General features: G+C 32.2%; 3 protein-coding genes across 3 annotated transcripts; 1 reads left to right on the top strand and 2 right to left on the bottom strand.

Moving 5' to 3' along the window:
- Positions 1 to 7,226: 7,226 nt before the first annotated feature.
- On the bottom strand, positions 7,227 to 10,458 carry LOC145039097 (protein IQ-DOMAIN 19-like). Its single transcript, XM_078987225.1, has 4 exons — positions 10,054 to 10,458; positions 9,479 to 9,724; positions 8,777 to 9,235; positions 7,227 to 7,462 (listed from the first exon to the last, which is right to left on the bottom strand). Exons 1-4 carry the CDS (start codon positions 10,432 to 10,434, stop codon positions 7,442 to 7,444), a joined length of 1,107 nt encoding a protein of 368 aa, XP_078843351.1. The 5' UTR covers positions 10,435 to 10,458; the 3' UTR covers positions 7,227 to 7,441.
- A 551-nt stretch (positions 10,459 to 11,009) lies between these two features.
- Positions 11,010 to 22,283, bottom strand: EMB3144 (AAA-type ATPase family protein). The gene is made up of 16 exons (XM_078992180.1): positions 21,930 to 22,283; positions 21,023 to 21,278; positions 20,202 to 20,568; positions 19,218 to 19,476; positions 18,899 to 19,030; positions 17,905 to 18,105; positions 17,706 to 17,815; positions 17,545 to 17,623; positions 16,668 to 16,805; positions 16,459 to 16,570; positions 16,207 to 16,370; positions 15,797 to 15,902; positions 12,700 to 12,776; positions 11,853 to 11,996; positions 11,588 to 11,751; positions 11,010 to 11,392 (listed from the first exon to the last, which is right to left on the bottom strand). Exons 1-15 carry the CDS (start codon positions 22,158 to 22,160, stop codon positions 11,608 to 11,610), a joined length of 2,520 nt encoding a protein of 839 aa, XP_078848306.1. The 5' UTR covers positions 22,161 to 22,283; the 3' UTR covers positions 11,010 to 11,392; positions 11,588 to 11,607.
- Positions 22,284 to 26,084: 3,801 nt separating this feature from the next.
- LOC145040594 (uncharacterized) lies at positions 26,085 to 26,687 on the top strand. The gene has a single exon (XM_078988504.1). It carries the CDS (start codon positions 26,085 to 26,087, stop codon positions 26,685 to 26,687), a length of 603 nt encoding a protein of 200 aa, XP_078844630.1.
- Positions 26,688 to 27,373: the final 686 nt, after the last annotated feature.

Below are 27,373 nucleotides of genomic sequence, written 5' to 3'. Positions count from 1 at the left end.
GGTGCTATTGGCCCAAAACAAGCTAGTTCTAGGGTTTAAGACAAGAATGCTTCACATCCAAATCAAGGGTTGATGCTTTATGATTTCCTGCACCAAGGCAAGTCTAGATCTGAAGCTGCAACCCAGATCTAGTCCCAAAACCTGAGATGGATCTCAAACATGCTAAATAGCCCCAAATCATCATCCAAGAATAGTTCTAGAAGGAAAGAGCTCAAAGCAACGACTTGTTACCTCCAGAATGTGCCCAAGATGAATTAGATTTTGGATCTACATGAATTCCTTGATACTAGCCTCTTGATCTACAAGCTTCCTTCTCTATATTCCTCCTCTAAAGCTCAAATCTCTTCAACAGTGGAAGCTCACATGATTTCAGGGTTTACTGACTCCCAAGGGTATTAAGGAGGCTGAAGGGAGGACATAAGGTCCTTTAAATAGGGTGCAAACCCTAAGATTAGGGTTTTCTCTTCCCAACACCAACTCAGATGACCCCCACGTTGTGGGCCTTCCTTGGCTACGTCGTGGTTTTGGTCAGAAATATTTTTCTTTATTAAGAACTTAATCCTTAAAGACTAAAACTCATATCATCATATTTGGTTCCTAATAGCTTCATAATGGATAAAGTTTCCAACTTTATCCATTAGGATGGTCAAAACAACCAAGATCTAGTCTTTAAGTCTCAAAGGGATAGAGAATGCATCTTTCTCAACTTAATCCGTTAATTCAAAGTCTACAACCTTTATATATGAATCAACATGATGTTTAGATTGATAAAGTTCCCAACTTCATCCATAATAATGTCTCAAACTTTCAAGATCTAAACTTTAATTCATGAAAATAACCTAAAGGACCAAGATAAATTGCATGGCTAAAAGGGAAGGCAAATGATCATTAATTTCTTAGTCCATGAGGTCCAAGAAGCATTCCAAATTGATCAAAAGATGTTGGAGTCAACTTAACTCCAAGATTACCCATAAAAAGGACCAAAAGTGTCAAAAACCACAAATGAAGAGATCTAAAGAACTAAAGAGCAATATATGAACTTTAGACTCACAATAGTCTAGAAATGGGGTGACTTTATGGATCCAAACTTGAAACAATATTCCTTGAAACCAAAAGAACCTTCTTGATCTTCAAGCTTCATTGAAATACCACCAAAAGCATCCGAAAGATGAGAGAGGGGAAGGGAGGAGCTCAAATCTTGAAGAAGGATGGTAGAGTTGCTCCAGAGGAGTTCTAGATATGATGGAGGCTAATAAAATACCCTAAAACATAAATCTTTACCTTTAAACATGTTGAAAACCCTAAAATTCATAGGCTTAGGTTTCACAACAGTCACCTCGTGACAACCTACTTCTCTGTAACGTCCCAAAGATAATGACATAAAAATTTTCATTTTTAGATTAATAAATCGTTAATACATAACATCTCCATAAAACCAAGGTAATCAAGATTTAGCAAAACATTATTAAATCAGAGTAATTCACATAATGCAGAAATATGTGGTGTGTGCTCTGCAATCATCCCGAGCTCTTCCATTGGAAAACCGAAGCCTGAAATATAAACTGAAAACCGTAAGCACAAAGCTTAGATATACCACATACCACACATACCTAAACCACATATTGGGCCCCCTCCCTCAATGTAGTGTGTGTTCTACATCGAGTCCTGCTCGGATTATAGATTTGTCAATCACTAAGCCCCGCCAGACATTGGGCCCCGCCCGATACACACATAATCATATAACCATATAATCACATAAACATATAACCTTACTAGCACATGTAATAATCACAAATACTATATCATCCCATACATTCATCGAGCCCCGCCAGGAATCGGGCCTCGTCCAATAATCATAAAAACACATACCGATAACTAACATACGATATCCTCATCAGGCCCCGCCTGGCATCGGGCCCTTTCCCGGTAAACATATCATCAAATAACACATGCAAGGGTCGAACAGACATCTAGCATCCTAACATAAAACCATGGGCCAACATTAGTGCCTTCAACCCGCTAAATCCAGTGAGGAGACTCGCCTCGCATTGCCAAACACAAAGACGATCCCTAGCTGCTGGCTGACAGATTCCCCGAACTGTCAATATCAAAACAACACCCAATTAAAAATTGGATTCCAAACCATAACCATAAATCCATATTCGGGGTAAAAAGACCATTTTACCCCTAACCCAGCTTGTCCAAGACTATATGCCAGATTAAAACCCTAACTTTGGGTCTTGGACCCTATTTAAAGACCTTAACTCACCTCCAACCCTCATTTCCATCAGCCTCCATCCTCTCTAACCCTAAGAGCGAAACCCTAGCCTCCATTTGAGTGATTCTTGAGCTTCAAAGTGATTTATGAGTATTTTTGGTGCTTGAGGGGGGAGAAGGAACTTCTTGAAGATTCATTTCTTGACTTAGAGCTTTTGGATCCATGCTTTGTGCACCTAGATCTACCTCTGGAGGTATAAAGTCTCAACCTCGACAACTCTTTCATGTGGATCTAGCTAAGTGGTATTTTGTTATGGTTTTGGACCCTTTGAGGTGGTTCTTATGAGTAGAAGTTACTCCAAAACCTTTAACCTGCATATTTGGTCCTTGTTGAGGTTATGGAGTCATAAAGTTTGGTTCTTGATGGGTATAAACCTTCCATGCATGATCTGGTAGTCATTTGATGAAGTTTGGGACTTAAGGTTTTAATTTGGGTCCCATTGAGTTATGCTAGGTCATAAAGTTGGAAACTTTATGACTTAAGAAGTCCTTTGAAATCGGATCTGGAAGTTTGGACTAAGGTCTTAAGGTATTAAGAAGCTGTAAGTCATTTTTGGAGTGATTTTGACCTTTTGGAGTTCATCTTTGGTGATTGGGCTTCATTAAGCCATGCAAAGGCGTAAAGCCTTCGACTTTATGGATCAAGTCACTTATATTTAGCTATTTTGAGGTTTTGGACGTTTTTCCTAAAGGATTAAGTCATTAGAATGACTTTTGGGTGGCTGTCGTGAACATCGTACGTACCACTGGGGAACACCGTGCGTTCTACCTATGATGCCCGTTTTTGGACCGGCGACGTACCCCGTACGTACAAGCCATGTATGCCGTACGTACGTCTAATCAAATGGGAATTGGGCCTTTTGGACTTGGACTCTTAGAATGGGTTTCGACTGGTGTGGACTGTTTTGTTGGGCTATGAATAGTTGGTTGGGCTCTAGTTAGGCCTTAGTACTTTGAGTGGGCCTTAGGTATAGATTAGGCCTTGAGTTGTGTTGATGGGCCATCAGTGGGCCTTGGGCTAAGTTTAGGTTGGGCCCATTAAGGAAAGGGTAAAATGGTCTTTTACCCTAGGAGTGGGACTTATAAGTTGAGACCACGGTTAATGGATTATGGCATAACTATTAATTGGAATTTTTTTGCTATTAGTGTGGGATTTCCGGTTCGGCAGCCGAGTGTTATCTGATTTGCATCGGATCGAGGTGAGTCTTTTCATTGTATCAATGGGCCGAAAGCACCAATGCCGGCCCATTATTTGTTATGTGGAATGCTAGTTGTCTCTATGATGCTTTCATGGAAGACCATGGTAAGAGCCTATGGCACTTGGATATCAGACCATGGGGGGATCCCATTGCAATCCAGGTAAAGACCATGGGGGGAGCCTATGGCAGTCCAGGTAAAGACCATGGGGGAGAGCCCATGGTAACTATATGTATGTCGTATGATATTATGTTGATTGTATGTTATGTGGTATTTTGGGGAACTCACTAAGCTTTGTGCTTACGATTTTCACTCTATGTTTTAGGTACTTCGGTTTCAATTGTAAGGGCTCGAGATGATAGCAGAGCACAAACCACAAGTTTTCGCATTCCGTGATTTACTCTAATTTGATAATGTTTCGTTAGCTCTGAATTACATTGGTTTTATGGAAATCGTTTGTATTAATGATTTATTAATCTAAAAACAAAAAATTTTATGTCATGATTTTTCGGGACGTTACAACTTGGAAATGACCCAAAAACACCAAAATGCACATCATTAGCTCAAAATCACAACCATGTAGGCTTAGAGATGATTTTTAGGGTTTTGGGGACTTGGAGGCTGGTAAAGCGGCCAACCCTAATGACTTAATGAGTTTATATAGGGTACAACTTCCAAATTAGGGTTTTCCCTTTAACCCTTGTACGCCCAGCGTACGAGGTCTTGCATCCCCGTTCTGACCTTTACAGTACACTAAGCATACACAACATTATGCCTAGCATAACACCATTGGCATCGGTACGTCCCGTGTACTCCCTAAGTACTCCCTGCATACTAGGGTTTCCCCTTAAACCCTAACATGTTCTAAAGGTCGTAACTTCCTCGGTATAAATCCGATTCCAATTATCCATATATCCATAAAAGTAATGGGGAGCTCTAAACTTTAATCAACTCATACTAGCCTTAAAATTTCCTAAACAAACCTCTAGTTTCCATAAAATCTTGAGCTGACAAATTACCGAAATACCCTTGGCTCCAAAACACAAAACGGACACATAGATCATCCAAATTACGTCATCTACCCCCAAATGAGTCCAAATATCAATTCTTCAAGGATCCCAAGCCCTCTAATACCTAATTCTTGATCCCGACTCCAAAATGGGAAACGGTTCGAAACAGTGCATTACTTTTGACTCAATACATGCCTGAGTAAAACAGTCATAACTTATTCATTTCAACTCCATTTTCGATGATTATTATATGCATGAGAATGTATTTCCAAGCCCATAACCCTATATAATTGCTTTTTTCTTAATACATGTCGGAGTAAAACCATAATCCATGAAAGAAGCCCAAAATATCACTTTTCCCATTTTACCCTTTTGCTTTAAAGCATAATTCGAGGGCTTTACTCATTAACCAACATTATCAACATCTGATAATGTCTAAAATTTATTCCCTTGAAGCCCAAATCCTTTACATGATCGAATTACAGTCCACGATCTTGAAATATAAAACATCCCGAAATTAGATGTTATAGTGGATCTGCGGAATCCATGTTTATATGTGGAAATGCGGTTTTTTATGTCTAATTTTTGGAATTTAACCCCAAAAAATGTCTATATTCGGAAAAATCCCATGAATTTAATGGGGACACAACTTAACTTGGTAAGATATATATGAGTGTTTATGTTTCAAATGTAAGAAGAATGATTAATTAGAGGAAATCGGTGAAATGAGGCTTTTCCGATGAAGTCTTAACTTTTTTACAAATTTTCCCTTGTGATCTTTTGTTTACCCATATTAAAATGTATATATGTGGAATAGGGTTTTTAGTTCTTTCTTAGTAACTTTATCTTGATTTCCTTTCATAGTATATAGTTTGTGTATATATAGAGGCTTTAACCTCTCTATCAAAGCAAGAAATATATTCCAGAAATATAAGTGTTTACAAACCCTTAGGTGCATGTTAGCGGCAAAGAAAATCCCGAAGAAGCTTCCTCTTTTGAATCATATGAAGCTGATCATTCTTCTCATAACTTATCCGGTTCTATAGCAAAGGTAAACTTGTTTATTTGAAAAGGGGAAAATATATTATTTCCCCCCTCTTACTGAAGTGTAAAATTATATTTTAGCAAATTACATGAAATAGGCAATGTACTTTACTCTTTTTTACTAATAAAGCCGATGTACTTTATATTTCTTTACACTTACTAGCAACATGCTTACATATTTCATCAAAAATAGCAATATATAGCCAAAAACTTGTAAAATGTAACTATTATACTCATAATAACAACATACTTACATTTATTTATTGATAATAGCAATTTGTAACAAATACATATTTTGATACTCATATTTTGAGACTAATAAATGATTATTATTTATTTATTTAGTTTTTTGCAGAAACTAGGGGTTAAAGCGCCACCTATTAGAACTGACAGTCAGGCAAAATATGGAGTTATATAAAGAGGAGACGATGCGATATATTTAAGGTTTCCGAATAAAGGATATCATGAAAAGATATTGGACCATTGTGTTGGATATATTGTTGTTACAAGTAAATTCCACTTCTTTTAGTTTTTGTGTTATCTTTTCTTATTAAGGCATTGTACTTTGAGATTATACACCTATACCCAGTTTTTTGGTACTATAACACAACAAAGTTTTCCGAATTTATACATCTAGTTATTCAAGTATTTTTGTGTTGAATAAACCATTAAAGATGAATTTTACATATCAATTACACCATTATATGACCTGATATCGGAACAGTCGGTTACTTGAGTGACTAAATGTGTAAATTCCTCAAACTTTGTTGTGCTATAATGTCAAAAACCCCATATAGGTATGTCAAGCCACGTCAACATGTCACCCGTAAACCGGATACAATTTCCCCCAAACTCGTAATTAGTCATTATTTCCTGACATTAAGGACCAATTGAACACAAAAAATACTTGAGTGATTAAATGTGTAAATTCTCCAAAATTTCTTGTGTTACAGTGCCAAAACCCCCTATACCAAATATAGCAATTGCTATAATTGAGTAGATTTTTCAAAGTATAATATTGTAACCAAAAAAAAAAAAAAAGTGGGATTCTATAATAAACATGTAAGTGAAAGTACATTGTTATTTCTTGCATATCACCCTACTTTTTGGCCACTTCACTCCAACTTGTTTGACTATCAATTTTTCTTTGTCTATCGCACTTTTCCTTCTAAGGCATTGTATGTTGCTATAATTGTGACTTTCAGGGAAAAAAATCGTATTAAGGTATTATACTTTGTAAACTTATAGCATTGTACTTTAGGTTTTTTTTATTAGGCCATTGTAATAGCAGTGAATATTGATGACATTGCTATATTTAGGTAGAATTTTCAATACAAAGGAATGAAAGCATGATGCTATAATAAACAAATCAATGAAAGTATGTTGCTATTTCTTATAAAAAAATTGATGAGTTTATTGCAGAAGCTGGAGGTGTTGCTTCTGATGCTTCTGGGAAGCCTTTAGACTTTTCAAAAGGAAGGTATCTTGATCTTGACACAGGTATCATTGTTACCAATCGCAAACTTATGCCAGCTGTCTTGAAAGCAGTTTAAGATTCACTCAAGGAACAAGCTTTGCCATCACTATAAATTTTAAAAGGTTTTCGAGTGTTGTGCATTATCTCAGTTTCTAAAACATGTTCTTGATTGTATTATTATTGTTAATAAAGATAAAGAGCGAATTATGTTTTCAGGGGCTGAATATTATTACAAAAATATTTATTGTTTCCTTACAATGTTACATAAATCATCAATAACAACTATCATTTTAATACTTTTTTTTCTCTTTCACCCTGTCATGTCCCAAATTAGATCTAGCAGACATGACGATTGATTGTTTGTCATGAAAATGTGTCGGCTATTAACTCCTTGTTGATTCACTTGGTGCTAAGCTTTCATGCATATGGCTTGTTGCTAATAGAGATTTTCAGTCATCTGTGGCAAATATCCTTGTTAGAGTGTAGAAAAATAACAAAGTTGTATGCATATGTGGATTCATATGGTATTTTTAGTCCCAAGAAGAAACTTTTGGACTTAGCCATGAGGCATTTTAACCGTATAATTCATATGTCTTTTTTCCAGAGTTATTTGTTTTGTTGTTCATCTCTCTCTCTCTCTCTCTCTCTCTCTCTCTCTCTCTCTCTCTCTCTCTCTCTATATATATATATATATATATATATATATATATATATATATATATATATATATATATATATATATATATATATATATATATATATATATATATATATATATATATATATATGTGTGTGTGTGTGTGTATTATACGTATATACATGTATTTGAAAAACTAAAAGAGCAGGAAAGGGAAAACTAACCTATCCCAAAACCAATCATATATAGTAAAAATATCATAGCACTAACAATATTTTAGGCTTGTCAAGTTTTGAATGGTGAACTTCTTTTATTTAATTTCTCACTTTAACCAATAGGCTCTCTTCTCAGGGACAATGTATGTGTAAGTCTATCATGCATGCATATATGTGTCTATATAAGTTTGTGTATACGTATATTGTGTATTTGTATTTATATATTATATTAGTATGTGTATTGAGTCTTGTGCGTACATCTACTCTAATAAATAAATGTTTTTTTGTCACATATCACACTCTCATTCAATTTGCCAATATCATTTTGTGGTTATTTTGAATTATTTTTTTTTCACATGTAATTTTATGAGTATTTATATTTTATTAAATTCAACATAATATTTATTGTAATAATTGCAATAAATATAATAATAAATTGATATCAATTTCATTAATGAACTTACCTTTTAATTTCAAATTTCTCAAATTAAAACTCATTATTTTCTTTTTCTTTTTTTATTTTAATTATTTGTTTAAAGTTAAAAGATAAAAAATATTTCAATTATAATAATTCATTTTTTTTTCTTATAAATTCAAAATTGTCAAATATTTTGACCATTATATTTTTTTTTTAATTAACTCATATAATACATGGGTCTCACAAATTGTATATGTATGCACATAACAAGGTTAACAGCGTACTAAGCGATAGGTTTAGCTTTAGCGACAGAAATAGACATTAGCAACTTTGGTTAAAATTAGCAACAGTTGGTCGCTTATTTTTTAATACAAATTCTGTCACTAATCAATCGTTATGGTAAATTTGCAACAGAATGAATCCATTGCTGTACAAATTTTCCGCTAGTGGAAAAGATGGTGAAAATTAAAGAAATTGTGCCCAAATGTTTGATGTACTAACCTGAGTTATACAATAAGATGAGCCATTAGTACAAGTACTTGCTGAGTCGAATTCAGAATCATTGATCAATTTTGATGACCGATGAGCCTTAGCCACACAACCCGAGTGCACCTTTTGATGGTTGTGGGTTCGAACCACCTTTGAACCAAGAGCTTCATTTGATGAATTTTGTCTATTTTCGCGTTTTTGTTTTGTGGGTCGTTGTCTTGGTTCGCTTTGTGACCGTGTTTTTGCTCTTGAAGACTTTGTTCGGGTCATGTAATTGGGTTCATCGTGATGTGATTGTGATCCCATTTGTGACACTGTAGAATAAGCCGCGTTTACTGGCTTATTTTGGAGTCTGGGTGAATTTTCTTGTTTCCATGGCAATGAATCTATTGAGAATCTCCGTGATGACTGTCGATAAGTTATACAGCCGCTTGTCTTGCTTTCGAATTGTCTGATATTGTCATTGTGATCCTAAAGAAATAATACAATATTGCTTAGTAATTAGTATATTATGTAGCTAATTGAATTTGCCCTATCCTTTTTAACAACCGTCGGTCAAAATACAGATGTGGTCAAAATTTGATTGATGCCTTATAGAGCAACTTTGTACAAATAGTTGTAGTTTTGTAACTCATTGAAAATTTTAACATGTTATAGCTTTTGAAATTGATTTTGTATTTAGATGACATTGCTATAGTAAGAATGAGAGTTTACGAATTGTGGTGCACTGAGACGACGTTCATGAGCTATCACAAATCCTCTTCTACTTGTGGCATGAAGATGTGATTGTGACTCCACATCTTCAACCATTTGAATTCTTTGATATCGAGCTCTAACTTGAATAGAGACAAGTGCCTTCATGCACCTAACCATGGTTGTGGTTCGCTTACGCACCAAGTGTCCCCTCACCAAAGCTTGTAGCTTCACTAATCCACGTAAAGCACACAACGCCCTTCGTGCCTACGTACAACCAATGTTAGATTCATTAAGGATGTCCTAAAAAAATACTTTATAACAAGAAATCCTGTAAAAAGGTTATTCTTTTACAACTTCTAAAAAACACCCTCCCAAAAGTATCATATGAGATATAAATCGTAGTCACGTGACTTAAGATTTAAACCCATACGAGCCCAATCTACATTGGAAATGAAACTCTGACTTAAGATTTAAAAGCCCATACGAGCCCAATCTACATTGGAAATGAAACTCTGACTACATCTACCAATCTGATTTGACCCGAACTACCTGCTTTTGTGAAGATAGTGAAGAAAAAAAAAAAAAGTTGTTACCAAATAGGAACGGAAAGCCGCTTGAATTCTTGTTGCAGCTGCAGCTAAAACCACACGAGGGAGTCCATATGTGGTGGCTTTAGGAGGCGGCACCACCAACATGGTGGTGTAGTTTTGCTGCTGAATTGCATAGTCGAACAAAGCCTGTGAAACTAACTGGGAGGTGATGATGGAGTCAAATGATCGGCAACTCTTGTGATTGACTGCTATTTCTTTGTTATCTGATTTTCTAAAGCTCCATCTCCTCCGGTGAGAAGGTGATGGAGTTGCTGGAATAATTGCGGTGGTGCATGGTGGAGATGTGGGACCACCTTCTTTCTTGTTGATTTTCTCCTCCTTTTTGCCTAACAAGTTTTTGATCCATCTACCTGCCTTACCCATATCGATAGAGGTTGTCAATATAGATTCATGGTGTGATATATATATATATATATATATATATATATATATATATATATATATATATATATATATATATATATATATATATATATATATATATCTGAGTTGGGTGTTCAGTTGACTATTTTGACAAGAAATAGAAGAAAAAACGCTAAGGCCTGCATCGACTGCTCTACTTATGCCAAATGACACTTTGAAAAACACTTATCACTTGACCTTGCCACATACACACGCACAACCAAACTGGGTCAAACGGGTTCTTGTTACGGGATTTTCTTCACCAATTTTGAACCTGAAGTGTTATTTTTTATTTCAAATTTGTCTTCTTTTAAAGTTTTAAAAAACAGAATTTTAATGAATTCTTGTAATTCGTTTGGTTTATTTAAATTTTCAATGTATAATCAATCATTTACGTATGTCAATTATAAATATATAATCTTTAATCTTTAATATGAAATATAATATAATACAATATGATTTCTATAATCTTTAAAAATCATTAATTTTCATTTCTTTTTTATTCGATCTATTATCACCCTCAAAAGACATGAACCTAAGAAAAAACAAAGCAAATATTATCCTCCAAAAAGTGTGGCAAGCATATTTCACTATATATATATATATATATAGATACAAGCTCTCCCTGTGATTTGCATACTAGCACTACATAACCTTTTTCTACCGCTACCATCCAAAACAGATGTGAAATCCCATTTATGCCCTTGGAATAAACTTAGGCCTCTTACAAACTGATACATTTTCCCTGTAATTATATCTGAGAACATCTTCATGCTCCATGGTTGCATGCAATCAAGTTTTTTTTAGTGTGTGATAACATGATCTTCCAATGACCCACGAAATCAAGATGCAGTAAATCTTTGGAGTGAAAGGATATAAGAAAATGAATGCATCTAGATTCCACATAAGTTGTAATTTGCTGCCAAAAAATCAAGTGAACACATTTTTAGATTGTATCCAATGTTACTTTATAAAAGAAAATACTGTATTCAAAATACAAGCGCCTTTTCTGTATTTTGTCCATTAAAAAATGAAGCCCTTTAATTGCCTAGCAACATTTAGTGCTTTTTAGTTTTAAGAAACTATATATTTACCAACAAGTAGACACACTCACCACCAAAGAGGCAACAAGAATCATAGAAAATGACTTGCCATCAAAACCTGTGGCTTCTCATTTTCCGCTTCAATTTCCCTTTTTGCCCCCTCTCTAATTTCCTCAACCTTCGTGTCCCAAATTTTGTCCACTAGCTTCCATGTATCATCACTAATAATTTGAGTCTACACACAACAAAGATGCAACCATTTTTTATTATTTTAAAAAAAAATGCATGGTTAAAACTTACAATTTAAAATTATATGCATATAAATTCGGCACTAACCTCCATTGGTCTAGGAGCACCAAAAGTTGCAAATCCAACATTTCCAGGTGCAAATGTGACCCTACCTGGAAGTGAAGCACCATGGATTCCCCACCTTCCAGCATATATCAGTGCACCATATTCATCAACAGGGGTCACACGAGGCTGAATCATTATAAACATTTTTTTTTTTTAAAAAAGGTAAGATGGTATGATATAATGTTCAAGTGGGGCCCGTTTGTTACGAATGAGATAACAAACTGTACTGTGTTTGGGGTGTATTGGACTAGGAGTGAGACCGATGTCGATGGGAGTAAAAATTACATTTTTTCTGTCCAACCCAAAAAGGTGGAACAAGCGACAAACTCTTGATCTCTAATTTGTGAAAAAAAGACATAAATACCCTTCCTCATCCCCATCATCGAAAATAACCCTAGAAAGCTTGTCTGGTCTCGTTTACTACGGTCTCATGTAACAAACACAACAGGACTAGATGAGCTTTCTAGGGCTATTTTCGATGACAGGGATAACGAGGGCATTTACGTCTTTTTCACAAATGATAGATCAAGAGCGTGTCCCTATCCCCCATTGTTCCACCTTTTTGGGTTGGACAAAAAAATGTAATTTTACTCCTATAGACATCTACCTCAGTAGCCAAAATTAACTAGGGATGTGTATATGTTTAAGATAAGGATTCTGATATTGTATACATTTAAACGTTTGGTATTTCAAAAAAGAAAAAAACAGATGAATGATCAATGATGTATCAAGGTAATAAAAATATGTTACGTTTATTGAAATGCTAAATAAAAGAAGCTGATAACTAGATATACATGTACATTATCGGGTTGACTAGTTTGGAAATAACCTGAGGTATCCGAGGGCTATTCTTGTATATACTCCAAATTTCATCAGCTTCAATTTCTCCCTTCTCAATTAGAATATCTGTAGATGTATAGTAACACAATTTTTTTAATAGTTGTGTTAGCAAAATGGAGCACCTTTCAAGTCTGTTTACAAAGGAATGGAAATGGACAAAGTAATGGAATAAGCAAAAAGTAATAGAATGAGTCATTACATGCTATGATTAAATTTGACAAAATTGCAAAAATGGTCCCCGTGGTTTCTTATTTTATGTGGTTATGGTCCAAACGTTTGAAAAGTTGCAGATTTGGTCCTTTTCAACAAGTTTTATTGTGGTTTTGGTCCCTCATCCGTTAAGTTTAACTGGTTGGCTATTAACTTTTTTTAAATGACAATTTTACCCCCAGGGACCATTTTTGCAATTTTGTCATATACCATACCATAAGGACCATTTTTGCATACATTCTTTTTTATTTTATTGAAGTATTATATTTTAATAAATATTATTTTTAATATATAATATTATATACTAACAAACATTGTTTTATTGGATTATTAATTTATTATAGTTGATTTTTTTTTTTTTGATTTTTTTTGTTAGAGTAATTCTTTTTATTGAGTTATTATATATCAATACATATAGTTTTTAATATATAATATTTATATCATAATAATAAATATTATATTATTGGATTATTAATTTCTTTTAGTTAATTTTTTTAATTATTTTTATTGGATTATTTCTTTTAATTTATTATTTTCTTCATATACTAAATATTGTTTTATTGGATTATTAATTTATTTTAACTAATTCTTTTTTAGAAAAAAATTGTCGATGTAATTATTTTTTATTGAATTATTATATATCAATATATATAGTTTTTATTATATAATATTTATATCATAATAAATATTATATTATTGGATTATTATTATCTTTTAGTTATTTTTTGTAATTTCTTTTTTTTTAAATATTTTTTGTTGGATTATTACTTTTAATTTATTATTTTCTTCATATACTAAATATTATTTTATCGGATTATAATAGTAGTTCTTGTTAATTTTATTGGTTCCACCACAAAGTCATAGGATACGCAAAATCGTGGTCTCTCATCATCGAAATCGTTAGGATCGTTACCAAACACTTTCATTTCATCTAGCTTATAATGAGAAACCATTGGGAAAATACCACCACCATCACCCGGTCACCACCACCACTTATAAATGTTATCGGGGTTTGTTGCGCATTATGTGGGATATGAAGGATTCCAGTGGATTATGAAGAAGTTGTCGCAGGTGGCTACGAACAACGCTGGGTGGAATAAGGTATAGTATCTATTGAACCTCCGATGAAGGTGTTTGGAGGTGATCCAGCTAATTTTTGATGATGATAATCGACACTTTTACATATTTCGGCGATTTTGTGGTGGAACTAATAAAATTAAAAACAATTAATAGTATACATTCAAAATAAAACAATAATCCAATAAGATAGTATTTATTATATTAAAATTATAATAAATAAAAAGTAATATTTCAATAAATTAATAATTCAAAAAAAAAATTACAAAAATTAATAATCCAATAATGTATTATTTATCATGATGCAAATATTATATATTAAAAATAATATTTGTTGATATATAATAATCTAATAAAAAAAATTGCTCAAACAAAAAGAAATGATAAAAAGAGTCAACTAAAACAAATTAATAATCCAATAAAATAATGCTTCGTAAAATGTAATAATCTCATAACATAATATTTATTATGATATAAATATTATATATAAAAAACTATATGTACTGATATATAATAATTCAATAAAAAGAATTACTTCGATAAAAAAATTTAAAAAAATAATTAGCTAAAATAAATTAATAATCCAATAAAATAATGTTTCGTAAAATGTAATAATCTCATAACATAATATTTATTATGATATAAATATTATATATAAAAAAATTATATGTACTGATATATAATAATTCAATAAAAAGAATTACTTCGATAAAAAAAATTTTAAAAATAATTAGCTAAAATAAATTAATAATCCAATAAAACAACATTTAGTATATGAAGAAAATAATAAATTGAACGTAATAATACAATAAAAAATAATTAAAATTACAAAAATTAACTAAAAAAATTAATAATCCAAATATTTATTATGATATAAATATTATATATTAAAAACTATATGTATTGATATATAATAATTTAATAAAAAAATTACTCCAACAATTTTTTTTTTTTTAAATCAACTAAAATAAATTAATAATCCAATAAAAAATATTTATTAATATATAATGTTATATATTAAAAATAATATTTATTAATATATAATACTTTATTAAAATAAAATAGAATATATGCAAAAATGGTCCTTATAGTATAGTAATAGACAAAACTGTGAAAATGGTCCCTGGGGGTAAAATTGTCATTTTAAGGAACTTAACGGATGAGGGACCAAAACCACAACAAAACTTATTGAAAAGGACCAAATCTGCAACTTTTCAAACGTTTGGACCATAACCACAAAAAATAAGAAACCACAGGGACCATTTTTGCAGTTTTGTCATTAAATTTGGCTGGCCTTTAGGAATGGAATGATTTTTTTATATGAATTGTTTTATCTAACATGTAAAATTAATGTATAGTTTTAACTCTACTTGATATATTATTGAATTATAATTAAGTAATTATTTATTTAGAGATATAGAAAAATTAACATAATGAAATCTTATTAAAACCCACATAATATTATAACAAACTATGTTTTTAGGTACATTTTAAAATTAATTGTAATTTAATTAAGATCATGAAATTCTTTAAAAAAGATTTGTGCCATTAAAAATTACGTAAACAAAAATAGGTTATATTGTCATTTTCATTATTCCATGATGGAATGCAAAAATAAATAAATAAATAAATAATACAACCCCCCAAAGACTACCTTAATATTGCATTGATGCACATATTTCATACACAAATATGGATGTGAATATGAGGGTTTTGATTAATAAATCATCTTCCATGATATTTTATCCATATATCAAAATTATAACAAACCATTTCATATAAAAAGCTAAAAAACAAACCTGTGATCTCTTCTACAGCAGAATAATGTTCTCTTAAGATAGAATAACATTTTTCCATGGCAAAACGCATGTACTCATCCTTAAGTGCTTCAAGTTTTACTGCAAGCTATGAAAATAAGTCAACTATCAGAACATCAATTATAATAATAAAGTTGATGCATAAAAACAAAGACTAAAACCGAAAAATATAATAATTAAAACCAAGACTAAATCGGTTGAATGGAATGGAATAAATCAAGCAATGGAATGAGTCATTACATTCCATGATCATGTTTGGTCAGCCTATAGGAATCAAATGATTTCTCATATGAGCTTTTAATATCCAACATAATTCATTTACAATAAAAATAAATAAATAAATAAACATTATAAATGTTCAAGTAAGATATGATTGAAGAGATGACACTTACATTTGGTACTAAATCATGATTCTTTCGGTAATACGCCTTCCCAAATGATGTCATTCCAGTTTGAAGAATTAAAAATTCAGCAAGCATAGAAGCTTCTAATGTAGCTTTTGCAGATATCCAGCATAAATTGTCTAATCCAAACATCTCCTCTTCAATTACTCTCGCTATAATGCAAAACATAAACATAACCAAACATCACACAAGACATTTTTTTTTTTAAAAAAAAACAAAGATGAAATTAAATATACATACGAGCACAAGCACTGACTATGGAGTTCACATAATCTGACTTTCTTTTAAACACACGCCCTGGAACTTCTAAGTACTGAAGGTTTGATTGGCTTTTAACAGAATTGATATCTGTCTGCATGCATTTTGGAAGATTTTCAAGATTTTAGCAATCAATTTTACATATAATCACAGAATTTTTATATATATAAAGATTTTATATTTATATTTACCCCTGTGAAAGGTCGATAGGGATCTGGAAAGTAACATGCCAGAATGGAAACTGCTGCTTCTCTATATGCCAACCTTATTCTAAGCTCCTCAGGTACTTCACTTTTATCTTCTTGACCTGTTTCAAATGTTCCTTTTTGCTGCAATTTTGAAAAAGAAACCATGAATAGAGAGAGAGAAGTATGTGAGGTTAAGAATGTTACGTGAACAATTACGGGTTTGGTTTGCAGAAATCAGAATGTTTTTGGATGGAATGGAATCTTGTGAAAGGAATTGGAATATGATGGAGTTTAAATTCATGATCCATCGAGTGTTTGGTTGGAAGGAAAAGGAATGGAATGGAATTCAATTTCATGTCATCCATTTGTATATTCTGTTTGGTTTGTAAATCTGTCAAAGGATATGGAATGTATGTAATGACAAATGACAGAATTGCCCTTCATTGCTATTTGTTTTATAAAATACAAATTGGAAAATAGATTTCAAATACTTGTAAACTATTTAAATTACCATTTCTATCAAATTTCTGTTACAATTTTTTAGAAAACTAAAACAATAAACTTTACATATTATAACGGAATGCTATGTTTTTTCTTAAATTAGATTCTTTAAAACTAGTTTTTGGTTCAAAAAATTAATAGAGATTTAAATTGCCCTTTTAAAAAATGAAACCGTATTTGAGTATTCTTGAAATTGAATTCCATGAGTTTTAGGATGAAATGTTGGAATCCATCAGCTAAAGGATTATGTGAATTCGAATTTCCAACAGAAATAAATTCCGCATTCAATTGCAACCAAACGCCAGAATGGAATGGAATTCAATTCCAATTCCGGCCAAATCAAACGGAATCCTGCAAACCACAACTTCTGAAACCTTACCCTTTTCAAGGCCTCAAGAAGCTCTTCTCGCCCTATGTAGTCCAAATCCTTTCTAGCAGTCAAAATACCAGCTTCATTCCTGTCAACTTAATCATTAGCTTCTATAAATAAAACCATAACTGAAAAAGAAAAAAAAAATATAACACTAATGCATCAATTACAGTATATTCTGCAATTCTGCTCCAGTAAAATCTTCTGTTTTCTCTGCAATTTCCAACAATAACGTATCCTTCTCCTCCTCGGAACTAAAATACTTGTTTTTAGCATGCACCTAATAAACCATACTTAAAAAAAAATCATCAAAAGGTAAAATTTAAAAAAGCTGGATTCCAAAAATGATAATCTTTTAGGTGGAGTTACCTTCAATATAGCCAATCTACCATCTTGAGATGGCAAACCAACCCTTATTATTTTATCAAAACGACCTTTTCTCAAAAGGGCAGGATCAAGAATATCCAGCCTATTTGTTGCTCCAATAACTAACACTTGAGATGTTGACTCTTTGAATCCATCCATTTCTGTTAATATTTGAAGCAGACCTTGTTCCCTTTCTGCACCACCCTTTTAAAGTATATAGGATAAAGTTAATTGCAAGAAATAGCAATGTACTTCTGTAAACTTGTTTATTATAGAATCATACTTTTATTCTTCCAACCAAACTATAGCCATGACAATTGGTTAGAACTAGTGAGGGGACGTAATCTGTAAATTTTCTATTAGAAAGGGACCATTTTTGTAATTTTTTAAACATATGGACTGTTTTTGTAAAAAAAAATCTACACAGGGACCTGTTCTACAATTTACCAGCACAATTTTGGTAATTCATTTTCTACATAGGGACCAAACCTGTCAACATACAAAAGTCTTGAACACATGGACTGTTTCTGTTAAAAAAATCTGCACAGGGATCTTTTCAGTAAATTAAAAGGACAGTTTTTGTAATTTATTTTCTACACAGGGACTAAACCAGCCAACATATTAAATTCTTGTGGACAAAGTCTCAAACTTAAAAGTATACTATTCATATCTCAATTCAAAATATTTTATAACGTCCCAATAAGGGAAACAATATGAAAAGTAGAAAATGACAATTGGGTGGTATTTATAAAATATAATGTCCTAATATGGAAAAAAAAAATGAAAGTGGACATGATAATTGTGTAGAATTTTTTTTTAAAAAAAATAGTGTCATAGTAAGAAAAAAGATAAAAGTAGAATGTTATGATTGGGTGATATTTCAAAGTACAATGCCTTAATAAGAAAAAAAAACTAAAAGTACAATGATGTAACTAACAGGAGGTTTTTAGGTTGAAATAAGGAAGGAAGGCATTGTTATTGTTATTTGTTCACATACCCCACCAATGTCGGGCCCACCACGTTTGCTACCAATAGCATCTATCTCATCAATAAATATGATTGATGGAGCAAATGATCTTGAACTTGAAAAAAGGTCCTTCACACGAGACGCTGCTACCCCTACAAACATCTGTGCATACACAATTTCCATAATCACAAACTATCCTCACATCACATCACATATTGACATGACTTGAGTCCTGACAAGACAGACTGTACTGTGTTTGGGGTGCAAAAGACGTAAATGCCCTCATCATGTGTAACAAATGCAGCCTAATAAAAAAAAAGTGATGAAGTTGATGAGATAAGAATTTGACCTCGACAAAATCAGTGCCATTTGCAGCAAAGAAAGGAAGACCTGCTTCGCCAGCTATGGCTTTTGCTAGAAGGGTTTTACCAGTTCCAGGTGGGCCATGAAGTAGGACACCTTTAGGACAATATATGCCTTTATTTTGAAACTCTTCCTCATTTTTTAGTATCCTAACAATTTCTTGTAATTCCCTCTTTATATATTCCTGTCCTGCAAAATCATCAAAGGATACGCCAGTGGTTTCTTCTGCTGATATAAATTTAGCCCTGGGGAGTCGCACAAAAAAAAAAAAAAAATTAGAAACCTGTTTCTGTCAAATTAACTGCAACACCATTGCTAGGATGAATACTACAAATGTTTGAATTCAAGATTTGTATTATGTTCAATGTAAGTTGTTAATCATCATGTATTTGAATGTTAATTGCATTTGTATCGTTACTCATATAAAAAAATAATTTATTTAAGTATTTCAAAAAAAAAATTGTCAATTACAATTTCAATCCATATATTGGTTCTCAATCATTTTTTCTTCGGTTTCGTTTCTAGAAAAAGGGTAAGATGGTTATTTACTCTCATTCAGAGTGTTCATTAAGTCCAAAGAAGAAACAGTCTTTGTTCACACAGTACTTACTTCAGACAAATATTATTAATCCATTATAGTATTTAATCGTTTCTAGAGACAAAAGGGTAAAATGGTCATTCACTCTCGTTAAGACAGTTCATTCAGTCCAAAAAGGAAAACAGTCTTTGTTCATACAACTTACTTCATATAGATATCATTTATCCAATCTTGCACTTAATGGGAAAAAAGAAACACACCTGACTTAATATAGAAAGTAAGGGAAATGAGGTTTTTCCCATTAAGTCCAACCTTTTTACAAATTTGCCTTCATTTATTTTTCTTTCAAATCTCGAATATTTTTGAACATCATTTTTTATATATTCAGCCCAAAAAAAAAAAAAAAAAAAAAAAAGTGAGTATTTTACTTACCGACTCTCGCCTAATGATCCAAGTGCCTGGTTTTTGAGAGGCTGTTTAATCTTCTTAGGAGGGGTTCCAAGATCACAAGGTATTAATTTTGCATAAATTGGCCTCATTATATTATCAATCCACACGTATAATCCAATAGCAAGAGCAAGTCGCATTGACCACACAACAATAGTTGCAACACTCGAATACACTTCTGCAGGAATATTGTTCACATTAACAACATCAACATTCACAAGTTGTTGATGCAACTTTTTCCAAACATCATTCCAGCTATCAATAGGCATTTGATCAACAATATGTCTCTTGAAAACTATATCTTTTTCTGATTCGCTTTTTGATACTCCATCCTTGTAATGTGGTAGAATCACTGTAGAAAGGGAAAATAAAGGATTTAGGAAACATTAGGAAATTGAAGTCATGATTCATAAAAACAATCTTGTAACTTATGTGATGAAAGAAAAACCAAAGATTCCTATTGTATGATTTTATGGTCTATATGGTAAAGGGTTAAATGCAAGAAATAGCAATGTATTTGCATTGATTAGTCTATTATAGTATCCTAAGTTCATATACATATATAAAGTACTTCTCAGAATTCTAATACAAAAAAAAACATTATTTGTATTCACAGTATTATTTGGAAGTGATCTGAAATACTAGAATTACAATTCCAAGATTTTCAAGATTACTGTTACATCCTGACAAGCCCTCAACTTTTTGAAATGAATTGCAATAACCAACATGGGTTTAGGATTTAGGGTTTAGGGTTTAAGGGCATGTTGAGATAAGTACCAAAACAATCATTACCAATGAGACTTAACCTGATACTGTCTGCCCATAATTTGAGTACTCCATATATTGAACATTATTTGAATTAAGGAGCCTTAAGAATTCACTATACTCAATCTTGTGTGAATTTTCAGGGTCCCACTCTGTTCCCTTTAACTTTTGCTGTATTGTCAATAATGTCCTGCTCCAATTTGAAGCCATAACAAGCTGTCTTTCTAACTGTGTATTTGCTTTTCTATCAAGCTCCTCCAGCTTGTTTATACGCTCTTTCTCTCTCTCCTTCAGCTTCTGAAAACACAATTTATCAAGAAAAGTTTTATTATTAGGTAATAATTGAAGTATAGCTTTCTAACCCTCCAAAAACAAGTTTTTTATAGCTTAATTATTCCTAGAGAACCAATTCATACTTTCTTGTGGTCTTCATCTTCTATTATATTGGTAATTACACCTTTAGAGCCCTAGTAACAAAAGATTGGTCTTTTGTGTTAAGAATTTTCATGTTTTTCCCAATTTTTAGACAAAATATGAAACCATGTTTCATTCTAGGGCCAAAATATTGAAAATTTTACATGTAACCTACTCAACTGTTTGAAAAATGGTTGTATAATTTGTAACGGTTGGATAAATGTTAACCCTTTGGAGAATATATATACTTTTTCATAGTTGAAAACGAATAGGATTAAACCTTTATCTCTTTTTCAGGCAAGGAGAGAGTATATAACAAGTTGATTAACCAGTTACTCTCAATCCTTGCAGAATTTGCTACATTTTTAAACCCAGTGTTGTAGCATTGGTAGAACATACTTAAATTTCAATCAATGTATCAATTTAACATGAACAAACATAAAAAAACACAAGTTCAATCCATAAATAAAACTAGAATCAGAATATCATAGCACTCAAATTCATGATAGTGCAAGGTTGAATTAAGTGATTAACCTCAAACAGCTGCGAGGACTCTGCATCTTCCTTGTCGGGAGTAGACGAGGACACGACAGAATTCGATGACAAAGAAGCCCTAATTTTGAGTCCATTATTGCCATGAAAAGAAAACTTTGTCCTGTTGAGCTTCAATTGAACGAATTTAGGAAAGAAAACATGGGAAGATGAAAATAAAGAGAAGGGTTTGACTAGGGTTTTATCAGAAGAACGTAAAGACACCATTTCCATCCTTGTTTTCCTTCTATCTTCCTTATCTTTGGCAACAATGAGTTGAGTTTGCAGTCAGTGCCACGGGACACCAAATGTTCTTGAGAGACGAAAAGGGTTGTTTGGTAACAGCGAGGTGATATTTCAAAACTTCACGAATTGTCCTTTACCTTTACAGTTTTTACTGAAATGACATTTTTTTTTTTGTCTAAGAAAACCTTACTTGTAAATGGCCCCTCCCCTGAACATTCAATAGATACATCTCTTAAGTTTGTTAAGTTGAAAGAACTTTGATGAAGAGTTCATTTGTAAAATTCATAACTATTTTAAATATTACAATGTTATTCTATCATTTTTTTCTTTTTATATTTTCGGGTTTTTTTACAACTTTATTATTATATATTTTCTTTCGGATTTTATAACATGTGCCTGAAGACACATACAAATAGTATTAATTAGGAAAAAAAATATCACCATAATTAAATGTGGAATTCATAACATTTGTTATGAATATAATTAATCCAATTCACATTTACTTATAATAATATTTTTTATAATTAATGCAATTCATATTGAACTAGTATGGAATTACTTGCGCCTCGCTATGTCAAAATTTGTTTCTTAAGATTTAGAGAATATTTAGTCTAACTACGAACATATGAATGGGGGCAATGTAGTAGAAAATAGTAAAATATTAAAGCAACCACATTAACGATATAGTGATTTTCATACATTTACATCCAACCTACTGCAAAAGGAAGATTCTTTGATACGGCAAAAGATAATCTAAACTTAAAACCATTAGACAAACAAACATATTAAAGGTAGGGTTGTTTGTCGTCAGGGAGGTTTTTGATCTCCTTTTTGAGGTCTTCAATAAGAGCTTCGTATTTGTTTTTGATCTCCTGCATGCTGTTGAAGAGTTTTGTCGCCTCATATTTGTTGTGAAATAAGATACGTTGCATCTTGAGGTGGTTATCGAAAGATGGTTTGGCATCCATGTGCTCTAGCAGTTCCTTCTTGTAGTTTTGATGCTCAAAGATCTCCTCTTGCATGTTGGTCACTGATAATTTTTCTGCTTCGTAGTGGGTGATGAGGTCGTTGATGATAGTTTCCATTTTTTGGGGTTTCATTTTGCTTTTGGAAGGCGTATGTATTTTCTGGATGGTAAATGTTTGACAATGCAGAAAGATGTGGATGGTTTTTAAATACATTATTTGTTATTTAATATGGTGGTTGGATGTTTAATGCAAGTGTTAATTTCAAAGCTTATGATGATACTAGACGAATTCCCGCGCGTTGCGCGGCGCAGGTTAAAAATATATTGTTAGAATATAGTTTTCAGACAATTTTTAGTTAATTCGATTCATCAATTTAGGTTATTTTATTATTATTATATTTAATGTTTTCCTTTTAACTATGTTAAAAAATATATTGAATTTTTTTTAAACATTATTTGATATTTTACTTTAGGTATTAAATTTTACACTAAATTTTTAAGTTTATTTGATATATTAATGTAAGTTATTTATTTAACTATATATTGAAGGTAACAAATTAAGTATATCATATTGATAAGTCACAAATTCTTCCATTTATGATAATGTTTACTACTAAAAGCATATTTAAGTTAATAAATTAAGTATATTGTATGAAAATATGAAAAGTTGGGAGTTTGGTGAAAGAAAAAATGTTTCCTTTATAATATCGTATGATATGATGATTATAGTTTTAACTTTTAAGTCATTGTGCTATATACAATTATTTGATAATTTTATAAACCGTTTAAAATTGTGCAAATTATATATCAAACGTATGATAATCTATATATTGGGTTAACAAAATGTATGAACAAAAATATGAACTACAACTTTTAGTAACATAAAAATACAAAAACATCTATTATAACATTTGTATTATATATATATATATATATATATATATATATATATATATATATATATATATATATATACATACAACGAATAATAAAAATATGAAAAATAAACACTACAACTTTTAATAACATAAAAATACTAAAACATTTATTATAACATTTATATATACTTTTCATTTTTAAATCACAAATCTCTTCAAATACATTAATGTTTTTAATGAACAAAACTTTACAACCTTATAAAAGAAAGGAAAATAAAAAGTTATTAGTGATTACTAATTAATAATCATAAGTTAAAAACTCTTGAGTTGTAACTAATAAATATACATGAATTAGTCATCATAATATGGATAAATTACTTTCATATGAAGAACATATCATGATAAGTCATCATAATTATATATCAAATGTTAAAAATTATGTTATCTTTTAAATATTATCTTGTAAATATATTGTGTAGGATAACCCAACAACAAACTAATAGAAAATAAACATAATCAAAATAGAAAAACTACAATCAAATAAATAAGAACATTAGGTGGTTGAATATATAAATAAAAATGTTACATAAATATATGTTTAAATCAAAAGAAAAAACTAACATTCGTCTACTTTGCTCAAACAAAAAAACCTATATCCGTTTGTGAAATCTTCTTTCTTTATTGAACACCATTCAATCATAGAAACTTGATAACAATTCTTCACTAACCTGCAACCAAAAGGTTTTTCAAGAAAAAGAAGAATTAGAAAGATATTTCAAGCAAAACATTGATGTGTGGAGAGTCACATGCAAGATTGAGTAATACATACAAATCATATATAAAGGTTAAATGAGAAATGAATATAAAGAAGGAATCGAAAAGCTTCATTTGTTTTGGTTGAAAGAAAAAATCATATTACAATTACCGTCGATACGACATAACCCATTTCTTCAAATCATCATATTTGGATCATGAATGTTTCAACTATATGAAAACTTTTGAATCATAATATCTTCAACTAAATGACGACTTTTTGTAAGAAAAATGTACAAATATAACTACATATATAATGAAGGTGAAAAGGTGTAGGGTTTTGAAATGCATGAGGTGTTGAACTTATAGAGTGTGTGATTTTCTTGGAATGAGATTATATGTGATTAATTACTTTGAATGTGAAAGGGTGTGGGGGTTTCAAATGCATGTGGTGTAGACAAACTTTTATGGGGGTTTCAAATGCATGAGATTCAAGAAAAAATTCTAGCTTTATAAGTATGTATGATATGATGTAACCTACAGGCGGCATTTCAGTCAGCAAATTGACATAATGAGAACTTAAATATAACGTAATGTGTGAAGATTTTGTGTGATTTTAGTAGTGAACAACAAAATAATGTGCGAAGATTTTGTATGATTTTAGTAGTGGACAACAAGCATAATGGACAAGAAAAGTAACATATTTTTTTATTACGGCATAAAAACGTAAAGAAAAAATCTAGTTAACAGGAAGATTAGCTGCAACGTTGTTTAGTTTGGTGATGTTTTCATTCATTTATTCTTTTAGTGTTGTGATTATATTTGTAGCTTTGTCGTCGAATTCATCTTCCTTGTTGAGTAGCTCTGCTGAAATTGCGTAGTTAAGGAAGTGAGGTTTTTCGGTTAAGGCTTTTGTTAAATTTTCTTTCATGGTTTTTCCTGCCTGAAGCTTTATAGAATTTTATCTTATATTTCGTTGCTATCTCTTCCATACTTAGAGGAGTTATTTACGGGATGTTGTTTATGGCATTCCTATTTATTTAGTCTTTGTATTCTGTTGCAATCAATCAATTTGGAACAATTTTTCTGCTTATTCTTTTCTCTCTCGTTAATTCCATCATGATATCAGGGCAGGTTTCACGAACCTAGCTTTCGATCCTAAAGAATGGCAGGAGACAAAACCAAAGATGGAGAAGGTCCTAGTGGTGGGATTACATACAACTCACCCTATTACCTTCATCCATCCGACTACCCAAAGCAATTACACGTGAACAGGATCCTCCCGACAGCAACTTCGCCGATTGGAGCCAAGAGATGACGAACTTTCTCTTTGCTAAAAACAAAATTGAGTTTGTTGACGGGACGATCGAGAAACCCGAGAAAAGTTCTAAAGATTACATGCCATGGATGCGGGTCGATGCCATGATAAAGGGTTGGTTGACGACCGCCATGGAGAAGAACATACGGAACAGTGTCAAATACGCAGGGACGGCATCAGAGATATGGTCAGATATGAATGAACGTTTCGGGAAAGAAAGTTCTCATAGGGCGTATGAGTTAAAGAAAAAGATCACTTTTACTCGACAAGGTAGTGCCACTGTATCCACATACTTCACACAGTTACGATCCATATGGGATGAATTTCAGTTCATATATCCATTCCCTCGATGTTCCTGTAACAAATGTGAATGTAATATTGGCAAGAAAATTAATGAGCATCAAGAGAAAGAACGTCTTTATGAGTTTTTTATGGGACTAGATGCCGATTTCACAGTCATTATAACCCAAATCCTAGCCACTAAACCAATTCCTTCTCTTGGGATGGCGTATCACATGGTGGCTGAGGATGAAAGGCAAAGAGTTGTCTCCAATGAAAGCCCAAAACCTTTCGAATCCGCTGCATTCAAGGCCTTTTAAAGAAGGAATGGACCTTCAAGTTCGAACAAAGAAAGAACCGGGACCAAGGCTGTGAAGGAAGGGACCGATCACTGCACTAAATGCAATAGAGATGGTCACAAGCGTGAAGGCTGCTTCAAACTGATCGGATACCCAGAATGGTGGCCCGGAAAGAAAGGAGAAAAGTCAAAGGGCAAAGCAGCATGTGTCGAGACGGAGATGAGTCCGATTCCAGGTTTAAGAAACGAAGATTATGAGCTTTTCTTGAAGCATTTTTCTGGAACAGGTAATGTTGAAGGTATTAAGCCCACGGCCAATATGGCTCATAAAGAAAACGAAGAAGGTGAGTGGATTCTCGACTCGGGTTGCACCGAATACATTACTCACTTGCCCAACGTCCTTATTAACAATAAGAATACCCCTTTCGAAGCTCCTGTCCTCATTCCTAATGGGGATTCCATCCCAGTTGAAGGAAAAGGGGATTGTGTTCTTCCAGGGGAACAAATCATTTGGAAGCGGCAAACCGTGTTCTTCGATACTTAAAGACTACACCGGGTCAAGGCATCCTCCTTTCCCGAATAGGAGATCTTGTCTTAAATGTTTATTGTGACGCCGACTGGTTAGAATGCTCTTATACAAGACGCTCACGTACCGGTTACTTCCTTTTATTAGGCGGGGCCCCTATCTCTTAGAGAAGTAAGAAACAA

This window comes from Lactuca saligna, chromosome 4 (assembly GCF_052625555.1).
Source record: "Lactuca saligna cultivar CGN05327 chromosome 4, ASM5262555v1, whole genome shotgun sequence".
Lineage (NCBI taxonomy): Eukaryota > Viridiplantae > Streptophyta > Magnoliopsida > Asterales > Asteraceae > Lactuca > Lactuca saligna.
The sequence above is the reverse complement of the archived record's forward strand: the minus strand, read 5'-3'. Positions and strand labels throughout refer to the sequence as shown.

Bases quoted from the DNA above. Each gene is read 5' to 3' on its own strand.
- LOC145039097 (XM_078987225.1), bottom strand. From the start codon at position 10,434: ATGGGTAAGGCAGGTAGATGGATCAAAAACTTGTTAGGCAAAAAGGAG. The intron at 9,725-10,053 runs GTAACAACTTTT...GGTTGTACGTAG, and splicing joins CGGCTTTCCGTTCCTATTTG to GCACGAAGGGCGTTGTGTGC. The intron at 9,236-9,478 runs GTAAACTCTCAT...TTATTTCTTTAG, and splicing joins GTCTCAGTGCACCACAATTC to GATCACAATGACAATATCAG.
- LOC145040594 (XM_078988504.1), top strand. From the start codon at position 26,085: ATGACGAACTTTCTCTTTGCTAAAAACAAAATTGAGTTTGTTGACGGG.
- EMB3144 (XM_078992180.1), bottom strand. From the start codon at position 22,160: ATGGAAATGGTGTCTTTACGTTCTTCTGATAAAACCCTAGTCAAACCC. The intron at 17,816-17,904 runs GTAACTCCACCT...ATGGTTTATTAG, and splicing joins GTAGATTGGCTATATTGAAG to GTGCATGCTAAAAACAAGTA. The intron at 12,777-15,796 runs GTTTGTTTTTTA...ATACATCTACAG, and splicing joins TGCTGTAGAAGAGATCACAG to ATATTCTAATTGAGAAGGGA.